This window comes from Meriones unguiculatus, chromosome 4, assembly GCF_030254825.1.
Source record: "Meriones unguiculatus strain TT.TT164.6M chromosome 4, Bangor_MerUng_6.1, whole genome shotgun sequence".
Taxonomy (NCBI): domain Eukaryota; kingdom Metazoa; phylum Chordata; class Mammalia; order Rodentia; family Muridae; genus Meriones; species Meriones unguiculatus.
In genome coordinates, this window is record NC_083352.1 from 60,585,283 (window position 1) to 60,598,230 (window position 12,948).

The 12,948-nt window shown below is 39.9% G+C and overlaps 1 protein-coding gene across 3 annotated transcripts; it reads left to right on the plus strand.

Moving 5' to 3' along the window:
* Nucleotides 1-1,166: 1,166 nt before the first annotated feature.
* LOC110564517 (arylamine N-acetyltransferase 2) lies at nt 1,167-11,994 on the plus strand. Of its 3 annotated transcripts, XM_021661987.2 has the most exons (3): nt 1,174-1,245; nt 4,025-4,106; nt 7,465-11,994. In XM_021661987.2, exons 2-3 carry the CDS (start codon nt 4,059-4,061, stop codon nt 8,341-8,343), a joined length of 927 nt encoding a protein of 308 aa, XP_021517662.1. In that variant the 5' UTR covers nt 1,174-1,245; nt 4,025-4,058; the 3' UTR covers nt 8,344-11,994. The 3 variants fall into 3 exon arrangements, with proteins under 3 accessions (XP_021517663.1, XP_021517662.1, XP_060237850.1); XM_021661988.2 differs by lacking the exon at nt 4,025-4,106 and having other exon boundaries at nt 1,167-1,245; XM_060381867.1 differs by lacking the exons at nt 1,174-1,245; nt 4,025-4,106 and adding an exon at nt 1,336-1,678.
* Nucleotides 11,995-12,948: the final 954 nt, after the last annotated feature.

The following is a 12,948-nucleotide window of genomic DNA, read 5'->3' on the forward strand; positions in this document are numbered from 1 at the left end:
CGGACTGAGTTTGCCATGAAGAGTTTTTAAAAATATAGTTAACAGCAAAAATACAACCATAAGGCACTTGTGTTTGAAACACAGGCGTAGGGGCACAGCCATACACATTCCACAGTGCCTTGAAGGGCCTGAAGATGAGAGGTGAAAGAAAGTAAAAGGAAAACAAACTGATGGAAGGAGAGTCGTAAAGTGGGGGTGTGAATGCAATGTGGTAAGTCTTCCTCCTCTGTGTCCTTTGCCTGAGTCCTTTTCAAGCTCTGACCTTCCACGGGTCCCAGAAAGCATAAACTCTGAAACACAAAGGCTCTTCATAAGATACCTTAATACTTTTTCTTTTTTTTTTAATTTTTTTTATCAGTTACATTTTATTAACTCTGTATCCCAGCCGTGTCCCTATCTCTCATTCCCTCCCAGTCCCTTTCTCCCTCCCTCATCTCCACCGTGCCCCTTTCCAAGTCCACTGATGGGGGGACCTCCTCCCCATTCATCTGATCCTGTTTTATCAGGTATCTTCAGGACTGGCTGCAAAGCCCTCCTCTGTGGCCTAACAGGACTGCTCCTCCCTTGGGGGGTGGGGAGACCAAAGAGCCAGTCATTGAGTTCCTGTTAAACATAATGAAATCTATACACCTAAAAAAGATAATCAATTGAGCGGACATGGGGTAAGATGATCAATCCTCGTTTAGAAAGACAGATGGGATGTGCATTGAACATATGACAGGAGTCTACTGAGCGCATCTGAAAGACTCTAACTAGCAGTGTTTTCAAAGCAAAGACTCATGATCAAACCTTTGGCAGTGTACAGGGAATCATAAGAAAGAAGGGGAGTTAGTCTGATGGGGAAAGGATAGGAGCTCCACAAGGACCAAATATATCTGGGCACAGGGTCTTTTCTGAGACTGACATTCAACCAAGGACCATGTATGGATATAACCTAGAACCTCCGCTCAGATGTAGCCTGTGGTAGCTCAGTAACCAATTGGTTTCCCAAAGTGAGGGGAACAAGGACTATTTCTAACCTTAATACTTTTTCAATGAAAGGGCTTGAGAAGGAGTTCACCAGAGGCAAGTGAGTCCCTACAACAACTACATTTCCCAGAGAGCCTTGGGTTGGTTTTTAAGCAGGCACAGGGGGCGGAGCAACTTGGACAGCCAATAAAAGCACTTCCTTGGCAAACATCTGGAGCCGAACTCCTTCAGGCCACTTTCAGGTCTTCCTGGTCTGGTCGCAGCCCTGGTAGCTGGGTAAGTGTGTCCTCCGTGGTAGACCGGGGAATGGGGATTTCCTCTTCTCTCAGGAGGAGGACCAGGAGAGAGCAGCACCAGCCAGCCCCGAATCCCCAGCCCTAAGGTTGTTTAGAAAGTTTGGGCGGCTCATACTTGGAACCCAGGCAACAAATACTTGATGGTACTCAGGGGATTCTAACAAATGTTTTGTGCTAGTGGTGACAGCCAACACGGCGCTCTACCAGAGAGACTTGTAGTTATTTATCTTCTTTAATAGTACTCCTTTCTTATCAGTCACAAACGAACAAGTTTACTTAAAGGGTTTGTGAGAATTAAGGAGGTGAATTAACAGCTTAGAAAACGTTCAGTCGGATTCCCTTCTGGATACTTACACTGTCCACTGCATGCCTGGAGGAATTCATGGAGGGACTTTTGTCATGCTTCAAGAAGGGTGAGTCCGGAGGGTCTTTATGAGCTGTCAGTAACAGCAGGAAATTGACTACTTCCTGTGAACCCAGACTGAGACGTTGCCTCAAATAAACAGCCCAATTAAACGGTTTAGACCAAGAGTCTCAGGAGGTAGCGGACCCCGGACCCTCTTGCTCTGAACTGTGTTCTGTACTGTGCGCTCGATGTCAACAACATTGCTTTACTCTTTTACGATAAAAGTTCTTCCCTATACAAAGCGAATAAAGTGTAATTAATAAAAATTAAAAAAAAAAAGTTCTTCCCTTTCTCCAGCTCCTCTTTGACTGCCTCAGACTCAAGGAAACTGACTCCACCCTGTCTTTTCAAAAGCAAACAGACATACAAACAAATGAAGAAAGAGACAAAACAAATTAACTTCCAGCATTTTATTTTATTTTGCTTAACTTTATTTTATTTATTTTTTTAGCTACCTTCCAAAAACTAATGTTTTGGTCTCGCAATTTTCACCCGTGGCCCCTGTTCCTCTTGCCCTTTGTGGTTGTTTTCCTAGGACGATCCCCTGCCTTTCCCTGGCTGCTGGGGGCCTTCACCGGAAGACATGCCTGCCATGGAGGTTTTCTGTAAACCAAGGGCACTTGTTAGTGCCCTTAACATTATGGCCAGGCCAGCAAGTCTAGTTAGTGTCTTCTACGCAATGAATCAAAGCGATTGCCTGGGGTTGTCAACAGAGTCGGATGTTGTGGACTTTAGGAGCAAAAATGAAAGGGAAAAGAAAAGGAAATGGGGGGTACACACATACAAAATTACAAGCAGTCCATTAGTTCTCATTGTAGGCCATCACTGACATGCAATCAATATAGGGGCCCCTCAAAGGGGTCGCCTGCTTCTAGCCTGATGGAATGCCTGTGTCACAGCCATTCTCCTTCTGGATTCACCTTCTCTAGTGTTCTATTATTATTATTATTATTATTATTATTATTATTATTATTTCATGTAGTCCAAAGGAATTTTGAGGACAAATGGAATTTGTCCTAAAACAAATGAAAATCAGTGTTTTACATGAATGATGTAGAGGTTCTAAAGACATAAACAGGAAAAATTCTGCACAGCAACCTGTTCTTTTTTGGGGTGTGGAGGGGAGTATATCCAAAAATGACAATCAGTGATTGGTATGCCATGTCATTTGGGGACAAATGACTGCAGCTGGCATAATTATTGCACATTGATCCTTTGAATAAATAAATATTTGGCAATTTGCAGAAAGCAGTGAGATTATTATGGGGTACTAGAAGTTCCTCACTTTGTGTGTTTTAATCTTCTTATACACGGTTCTATGGAATGAACTTGAAGTTATCTAAATGCATATTCCCCCAAACCAGATGCTGGGTCAAAGTTACATGTCCAGTTGAACTAAGGAGGTGCTGGGGGAATACAGCTCTGCCTGTATAGATTTCAAATCAAAAGTTTGTCCACACAAAAGCAAGGAAGCTGTGCTTTCGCAACCTTGTGCCAATGAATCCTTGCTCCAGAGCTGTGCTGGCAGGACACTTACTTGATACTTATTTATGTAGCCTTTATGCAAAGAAGCAAGGGACCCCCAGAAGCTGTTCGGGAGTCCTCGGTGTAGCCTAAGAGGTGCACGGCCTTATATATAAGAATGTAACCCATGCCACAGACATGGAGGGAATGATGAAAAGACTACAGGGCTAAGTGAATTACTGACAGGATCCTCACAAGCTCACCTTGGTCTTGAATCCTCTCCAAGCGCCTGTGCCCTCTTTGGATGCAAAAGCATGTCATGTTCTCTGTTCTTCAGTGCACATGCTAGAGAGAAGGACGTGTAAGGGGCTTCCTGGTGTGCTTTAAACTTTGTTTTTATTATCATTCATTTGTCTCTCACTTTCAGCAAGTGCCTTTACCCACTGAGCCATCTCACCAGCCCCATGGTGTATTTTCTTAAGTACATTTTTGCCCTTTTAGGTAAGGGCTGAATCCTGGGCTTTGCTTATTTGCTTATTTTATTGCGTACCACATACATTTCCACCTCATATGTCAAAACATTATTTATATTAGGGTTTAATTTCTTCTTAGGGTTTGAATACGAAATATCCCACGAACAGCTCGGGTGTTGAAGACAGATCCCTAGCTGCTGGTGCTATTTGGTTTAATTGGGAGGGTACTCACCGCATCAATGGGTTGAGTTCACAGCAGAGTGGACTCTTAGAGTAGGGGCTAGTTGGAGCAGGTGCCATTCAAGGATACATCTTGTCACTGGCTCCTTCATCTTTGTCTCTACTTTTTTGTCACCATGAGGGGAGGATGTTTACCTTGCTATGCCTGCCACCATAATACTTCTGTCTCAACACAGATCCACAGCAGTGAAGACAGCTCAACATAGAGTGATGCCTCCCTCTGAAACTGTGATCCAAAATGGAGCTGTCCTCTTTCAGGTGTTTTTTTGTTGTTGTTTCATTTTTTGTTTGTTTGTTTGGTTTGGTTTTGCTTTTTCTTAACGTGTTACTTTTTAATTATGAGCAGTGGAAAATGTCACTGTAATTATTACAGAGATTTAATTGGACTTTGGACTGGATGACTCCAGTGTTTGCAGTTCACAAGATGAACATTAAATAAAAGTCAGAGACTTTGCCTATCTGAAATTGCTACAGTCTCTGAGGACTTTCTACTTTGACTGACCAAAGACAGTCTATGTTTTTGTCAGGAAGAGTATTAGAAAAGTTTTCACCGGCCACAGCCCCACTGGAACACTGAGCAGGTTAAGGTCTGCTGTCTAACACATGAATATTGTCAGCTCACATCAGCAATAGCAAAAGCAAATGTTCCTATGCTGACTTTTTAATGATCCATCAGGTCTTCCTAGTTCTGGGCAGCTCTCAGTCTTCAAAGTGGCTTGCTCAGAAGCCATAGTGTATGTATTTTTCTCTACTTTTTTCCCTTATTGAAAAAGAGCCAGTGCTTATAAAATCTCATCATCTCCTTATTTCTTGGCTTTCCTTTTCATTTATTTCTCCACTTGCTGGTAAAGAAGAAGGACTTCACCAGGATAACTCAAAGTTCTCTCAAATTTGAGATTATCTTTGCATGCCTGTTGACATTCTAATTCTAATTCATAGAAATGTTAGCAGAATAACAAAGATAGTGTGTCCCTTCAGTACTTTATAGACATGGTTCCATTCTTTTACCTTTGCATGTTTCTGTGGAACCTTCTATTGATATGCTGATATTATCTTACTTATGAAGAACTATTTATTTCTCTGCCAGATGCTTGAATAGCTCTTAATTTTAGATTTCAATAATTTAAATACATATATTCACATGTCGTGCACATAGAATTCAATATTCCTGGAATGTCATCTCTCTTGTTTGTCTGATACGATTTCTGCAAAATTTTCATACACACACACAAACACATCTTGCATCTCAAATGTTTTCTATTCAAATGTTGCACTTTCTGTTTTAGAAACTTTGGTTGCTCTCTGTGTCTGTCGGCATTTAACTGCCTTTGACATAGCTTTATCTTTCCATTATCCTTGATCGTGACCATCAAGCTCTTGTTTTACGTACCTAATGTGTTCTTGTGTTCTATCTATAGCGAACTGTTCGTCATAATTAATGGAATGTCTTGCTTTATGTCCTTAATTAGTTTCTAAGTCTGAAATCTTTCACTGTGTAAAGCACATTGTTCAGTCGCCCTAACTGCCACCTCCTTGTGATCATTTTATACACTCTGTGCTGCCACGTTCCTGAGAAGTGCTCCAGTATTTTTTTTTTCCCTTTAGTTCTTTTTGACATGCATGTCACAGCCTGTCTCCCAGTGCTGTCTCCTGGTATTCATTGTTTTCACTTTATAATCATGTATGTGTAGCATTGTCTCTACCCTTAATTTCTCCCTTGAATCCAGTTTGACTGGCGCAGTGTCCACCTGGAACTGCGGGGCGTGGACCTTATCACTTTGGAAGAGGTGAGAGGCTTGAATGTGACAGGAGACTCTCTGGTGACATGTCTTTCACACAGAAGTTGTCCGTCTCCTTCTCTGATGACGTCCGCATTAAGACTGTCACTTTCTTTACCTGCCCGAAGTCCCCTGCTGTAGTCATTACCTCAGGTAGCAACTGAGGATGCAGAACGTGGTTCATCCCTCCTTGCTGTTCCTATGGCAACTCATGATCTGCATAGTTGCTCTGGGCCCGGTACTTGTGAGAACACGCAGGTGCTTCTGGAAGTCCCGGGCATAGAACCTGCCGTGGTACTACCATTCCTCAACATCATCTTTCTATAGACTTCCCTACATCATTAGATGTTCCCTTTTCAGTGGAGCCTCTGTGTTTGTAATGATCTGTTATTCCTCATAATTTATGGTACAGATAACCATCATTTTACTTTTAAGAAAAGTAATGTCATATTTAGCATTTTACATTGATTTGGGATGTATATGCCATGACAGGTGTGGGGCAGTCAGGAAAATCTGTAGGAGATGGTTTTCTCCTTCCACTTTTTTTTCAGGTTATGGGAATCAAATTTAGGTAGTCAAGCTTGGGGTCAAGTGCCCCACTCTCTCCAAGCTATCCTTCTAGCCCATGTTATGTTTCATTTTAAAACTTTCCTTTCTAGAGTTTTTACCACAAAGGAGAAACATTCTAATGCTTTTGAATTAAAGACAACAACCTACTTTGAACTTAGGCACACATAAATGTACCTCTAAGAAATCTCAAAGGATCTAAGTATGTTCACCAGCTTTATCTAAGTCTGTTGATGATAAGGCTGAAGGGAGGGTCTATCCTTGCATAGAGTCTCTGCAAGCCTTTATGTGAATCTAATAGTATTTTCACATCTCCTTTCCTGCCAGCTATTCTCTAAGCACCCACAGAATTTTACCTTGCACCACAGCAGTATCAATATGCCATTGAAATACATTTAGTCACAGACTACCTTGGTATGATTTTCTTACAACATATAGCTAATATTGAGCCCCCAGCAAAACTGACTCAATTGTAAGGAATCTACAGTTACCAAATCCAAATTCCAGCTCAAAACTTAATCCTCAAACAAAGAAAACACTGTCCATTGCTTATACCAGTATTTCTGTCATTTCACTGTAAAGCCTGTAATTTGTTTCCAAGTATTTGTTCCAGTCCTATCCTCTATGTATCAATATTGTTTCACCCTTCTTACCGAATCCTGGAGAAGCAACATTCAGGTGGTTAGATAGACATAAACCACCCTCATTCTGCTCTCTTCCCCACAGACTCAGTACAAACACTGAGTAAAGAGTCAAACAGGGTCTGGGGATATCAAACTAAATTTATTTTGTTCTCTCCCAGTGTTAGATATGTAATGCTTCTCTAAATGAGCAGTACACCTGGTTCTGTATTGTGTACTTCTGATTCTATAAGAACTGTTTGGAAGCCTATTTTAATGGATTCTGACTGGAATCTCTTTGTTATTTGTCCTTGGCTGCCTTTTCACTTTGTACTTCTACTGAGTGTGCAAAGGGAAGAGGGCAGGGCATCCTACATCTAAACAATTTATTATCTGGATTACCATTTGACCTGTATTTCAAACAAATGAGAAAATGTTCATCCTCGGTCACTGAGATTATTTAACGCTTGATTAAGTGTCATGAACATCGATTGTAGCCAGTCCATATGATAGGAGCAAAATAAGCATAGATAGTTGTAAGCATTGTCTGTATTTGTATTTTGAAATGAGTTTTAACTCTAGCTATCCCATTGTAGTAAATCCACAAGCAAAACTGATAATGTTTGTTTTGGATTGTTTTCCTTGCTTTAGGAAACCATGGACATTGAAGCATACTTTGAAAGAATTGGTTATCAGAACTCCAGGAATAAACTAGACTTGCAGACATTAACTGCAATCCTTCAGCACCAGATACGAGCCATTCCTTTTGAGAACTTGAACATCCATTGTGGGGAATCTATGGAGCTGAACTTAGAGACCATCTTTGATCAAATTGTGAGGAAGAAGCGGGGTGGTTGGTGTCTCCAGGTCAATCATCTGCTGTACTGGGCACTGACCAAAATGGGCTTTGAAACCACAATGCTGGGAGGATATGTCTTTAACACTGCAGCCAATAAGTACAGCAGTGGTATGATTCACCTGCTAGTACAGGTGACCATTGGTGACAAGGACTACATTGTCGATGCTGGGTTCGGACGCTCCTATCAGGTGTGGGAGCCTCTGGAATTAACATCAGGGAAGGATCAGCCTCAGGTGCCTGCCATCTTCATTTTGACAGAAGAGAATGGAACCTGGTACTTGGACCAAATCAGAAGAGAGCAGTACATTCCAAACCAAGAATTTGTTAACTCAGACCTCCTTGAGAAGAACAAATATCGAAAAATTTATTCTTTTACTCTTGAGCCTCGTACCATTGAGGATTTTGAGTCCACGAATACCTACCTTCAGACGTCACCAGCGTCTGTGTTTACAAGCAAATCTTTTTGTTCCTTGCAGACGCCAGAAGGGGTTCACTGCTTGGTTGGCTCCACCCTGACCTATAGGAGATTTAATTATAAGGACAATATAGATCTGGTAGAGTTTAAGAGTCTCACTGAGGAAGAAATAGAAGATGTACTGAAAACTATATTTGGTGTTTCTTTAGAGAAAAAACTTGTGCCCAAGCATGGTGATCGATTTTTTACCATTTAGAACAAGTGGCAGTAGAAGTTTTGGTGTCCCTCAATGTTCTTGGACAATTTATGATAAAATGCTCAAACAGGTGGACAGTGTACATAATCATGTGAGCTTTTTTGTATTTATCTCCCAGCCTAGTAATTTGTTGAATCTTTTCTACTCCTATAATTTATGGAAGAAACCAGTAGACATTTTACCTGTAAAATATCAGCACTTCTGGTTGAATGACTTCTGAATGAAACATTCAAAGAGTACCTTACTGATGACATGGGCATACTGGTAACCGTGCTGATGTGTACTAGGACATACCCAATGCTGTTTTACAGCTAAATTCATATAGAATCTGTGCTAACGGCTGAGTAAAAGGAATAGCGAACAAAGCATTGCCATTAAAGTCAACCAGCATGTATCTGCCATGAGATACATGAGATAGCACCTGTATGATTTAGGATTTGGATTCAGCAAAGAAGAATGGGAGGTTGTGTTGGTTCCAAATAATTACATAATTTTCAATATATTACTTCCAGCAGCACCTAGGGATATAGGATTAGGACCCAAGAGAACCAGCCACACAGCTAATGATTGCTTTCTGTGTTGTTTTCATATCTACTTCTGTTAATACTGTTTTTCTTACTGTGGGAACAAACACCAATTTAGAAATTTGAGCTTTTAGGTTTTAAGAATGTATGTCTAAAATAATATAAATGAAGAAATATGCATCCCAAACTCATTTTTAAAGAGGTATATTAAAACATAGTTGACTAATACAGGTTTTATCTGGAGGAGTCAGGGTATAATGGGCTTGGTGTCTTCTGCAAAGGAGTCTTATGTTTATTTTACTTCTCAGGCATGTTAATATTTACTGTTGACTCTACTAGATTTGAAATCACATAGAAAACACACTTGTAAACTTCCCTATGAGTAATTTTAGAGACGTTTAACTGAAGAAGAGTCAGCTGACAAAGGAATGTGGGCAGCACCATTCCCTTTGTTTAGGTCCTGTACTGAAGAAAACAGAAAAAGAAAAGAAGAAAAAAAAAAAAAAGGAAAAAACATGCGCTGAGCGATGTTTGTTCATTGCTGATTGTGACACTCTGTGACCCGCTGCTTCGTGTGCTCACTTCTACAACTGTTATGGAGCCTGCAAACTATGAGCTAAAGTGCAAATAGGTGGTACTCGTTTCATCTGTAACAAATCAGCCACAGATTTAGGGGGGGTGGTGGAGGGAGAGAACCAAATCTGCAGTAAATATTAGATAAATATCTGTTAGATGGATGCCTACATAAATTCATTAAGCCAATGATTTTGACATTAGGGGAGCTTTTAATGGACCTTCTTTCATCTTGCTTTGGACACTCCTCAAATGTCCATTCTGTGTTACATTATGTCCCTTTTGAAATCCTTTCTCACTGTCACCCACTGGCTTTTTTCTTGATGAAAGATTGCTGTCAGATCCTGAGACCTATGAGTGTGAATAGTACTTCAGACTTGGAGTGTTGACTCTTCTATACTTCACCTTTTTATTGTGCTTGCCGGTATCGAGGATATAATGTAAAATTCAAACTTCTGAGAGCAGCTCTCTTTCTTCAGCTATGATAATCAAGAAAATGTGAAGTGAGGAGGAGCATTAGAATGGAGAAAATACTTTAAGCTAGCACGTTTCCTAGTGGATATTTTATGTAGTGATGAGGACACAGGGGAAGGTACGAGTCCCAAGCAGAGGTTGACCAGAGGCCTGACCTGAGTAAAAAGGAGTAATGAAATAATTCTCTGGTTAATGATGCTTTCCCATCTCCCTTCTTTGGCTTTATTTACCACAACTATTCTCTTTGTCAGTGTCAAGTCTTTAGGATACTTTTCAGAACAGAAAAGGATTTCACACATTCATCAAGACCATACTCCTGACACAACACGCTGAGCCAGTCAAACTGTGGCCCGTGGAGAACAGTGAGGGTTTAGGACACTCAGCGAAGCCATCTGTACAGTGAGTGTCTTACTCCCAGTCCAGTTGTTTCTCCTTAGAGCTTTCTACTATATGGGGAAAAGCAAATGTGTCAAGAGTCAGAAACAGATATAAAATCAGGACTTTAGTGCTGACTGCAGTGTGTGTTAGTTTCTATCAAATGAAATTCAAATGACTGAAGAAAGAAAAATCCCACCAAAATGTATAGGCAGAGGTTTAAGACAACCCTCCATTCTTTGTGGTCGCCCAAACCATTGTCTGTCCTTCTGAGAACCCCACAGAAATTTGAATATGGCCGCTTCTCTTGGGGCTCTTAGACTAATAAAAAAGCCTGGCCCCAGGGAGATGTCTGGACTGTTCTGATAATGAATGTATACTTAGTTCCCAGTCTTTAAGATAGAGCCAAGTGAAGTTTATGTCCTACTCCACACTATACAAATAGAACTGTGAAAAATCCCAGTGTCCTTTTAGTCCTATTGAGGGTTCACATTTTAATCCTGGAGTGGAAAGCCAGACTCATTGCACATTTGCATCTGTTTTCTGTGTTCTAGGACCACTGTAGTCCTGTTGCAGCCGAAGCAGTACTAAGAGTGCTATTTATGGTAACATGTTTATATTAAAATAGAAGAAAAATAATCAAATAATAATCTAGCACTACACTCAGATACTAGGAAAGCAGGAGCTATCTAACTTCAAAGTAAATAGAAAGGAAATGTAAAGATCAGAGCAAACACAATGTGCAGAAACAGCAACAGCAAACATAGCAACAGAGTAGGATTTTGGAAAAGTTAGATGAACTGGAAAACAATTAGCTATACTACGTAGAAATTAAAAAGTAATTAAACTGACAGTGAAAGGGGAAACCTTATAACTAAAAACAACTGCAAAGATTCCTAAGATATTGCTGTAAACAACAAAATGAGCCAACAGACAACTAAGGATAATATGTTTGTAGAAACATTAAGACTGAACCAGAAAGTAATAGGATATTTGAATAGACCAATAATGCAAAAGGGCATCGAATCACTCAGCAAAAGCCTGATTAAAGAAAACCCAGAACCATATGGCTTGATAGCTGAATCATTTGAAGATAAACAATCATAGCTGTATTTCTCAATTTCTTTCTGCAAACTAAAGGAAGGAGGCATATTTCTAACCTTATGTCACTTGGCCAAAGCCAGTGATATCCCCAGAAAAGAAAACTGCAGCCCAGCATTTCTAACTACGTAGTTGCAAAATCTTCGAGGTCATTGTTTTCAATAGCAGTCTAGGTGCAAGGATGCCTCAACACACACAAATCAGCTAATGTGATTTGCCGTAATGAAAGCTGACAATATAAAAGCTATATAATCACTTCAAGATATGTATGAAAAGATACTGTCAACTTACTTTCCTGATGTAAGCTCTCAATGACTTTGGCACAGAAAGAATGTTCCTCAAAAGAAGAAAAGTTGCATGTGACACCCTTTCAGCTAACATTATAACCTAAGGTCAGCAATGGAACAAGAGTGCTTACTCCCAGCATTCTGTGCAATCTAGAATGGGACATTCTAGTCCCATAGGAGATGAGAAGAATTCAAGTAATAATGCAAGAAGTGCATTATCTCTCATCTCTCTCTCCATCCACCATCTTTCTATCTTCCTATCTAGCTATCTAGCTATCTATCTATCTCTCATTAAATTTTATTGTTTGCTTGCTTGATTGATTGCTTGTTTCGTTTTATTTTGTTTTTGATAAAGGGTCCCACTGCAGCCATGCTGGCCTGGAGCTTGACTTGTAGACCAGACTGGCTTTGAACTCAGAGAGCGGCCTCCCCAAAACTGGGGTTAAAGATGTGAGCCATCATGACCAGATGAAACTCTTAGAAATAAACTCAGTAAGTTTGTGTGATATTATAGTAACCTTTAAAAATCAATAGCATCTCCAGTGCCTTATTCAGCCATCATCAGAGAAGTTTCCTCTTGCTTTTTTCTAATGAGAGACAGAAAGGGAGTGGATCCAGATGGAAGGGCAGGTGGAAAGGAGCTGGGAGGAGAAAATATAACCAGGATATTGTATGAGAAAAAAAAAACTATTTTTAATGAAAGGGGAAAAAAGAAATTCCAAAAGACCACCTAAGTTTTATAGTTGGATATATAAAACATTTATCAAGTGAGGCCCATTTAGATTTCATTACTGTAATGAAATTTGACATGTAATGTGACAGCATCATGACAAATGAGGAAAGGGAACATTCAAATACCTATAAAAATGAATACATTAGGTAATTCCTGAAAAGAGAATAAATGATAAAAGCACTATTTTTTCCTTAGACTCCAAAATTAATAGCATCTCTGTATGCTAATGTTGGACCTTTGGAAACATAACTTAGAAAGCCATATTTTTCACAATAGCATCAAACAAATAGGTTGAGGAGATGATTCAGTGATAGAATTTTCGGTTAGCATGCAAAAGGCCTTGGGTTCAGTCCCCAGAAGCACACACACACACACACACACACACACACACACACACGAAAATCAATGTATGTGTGTGTTGTGAATTTAAGAAAGGAAATGAATGATCTGTATACTAAAGATGATAAATTCTTTATAAGAAAACCATTTATGCTTCATAAAATTGAAAAGTAATCTTAAATTTATATGGACCCAAAAA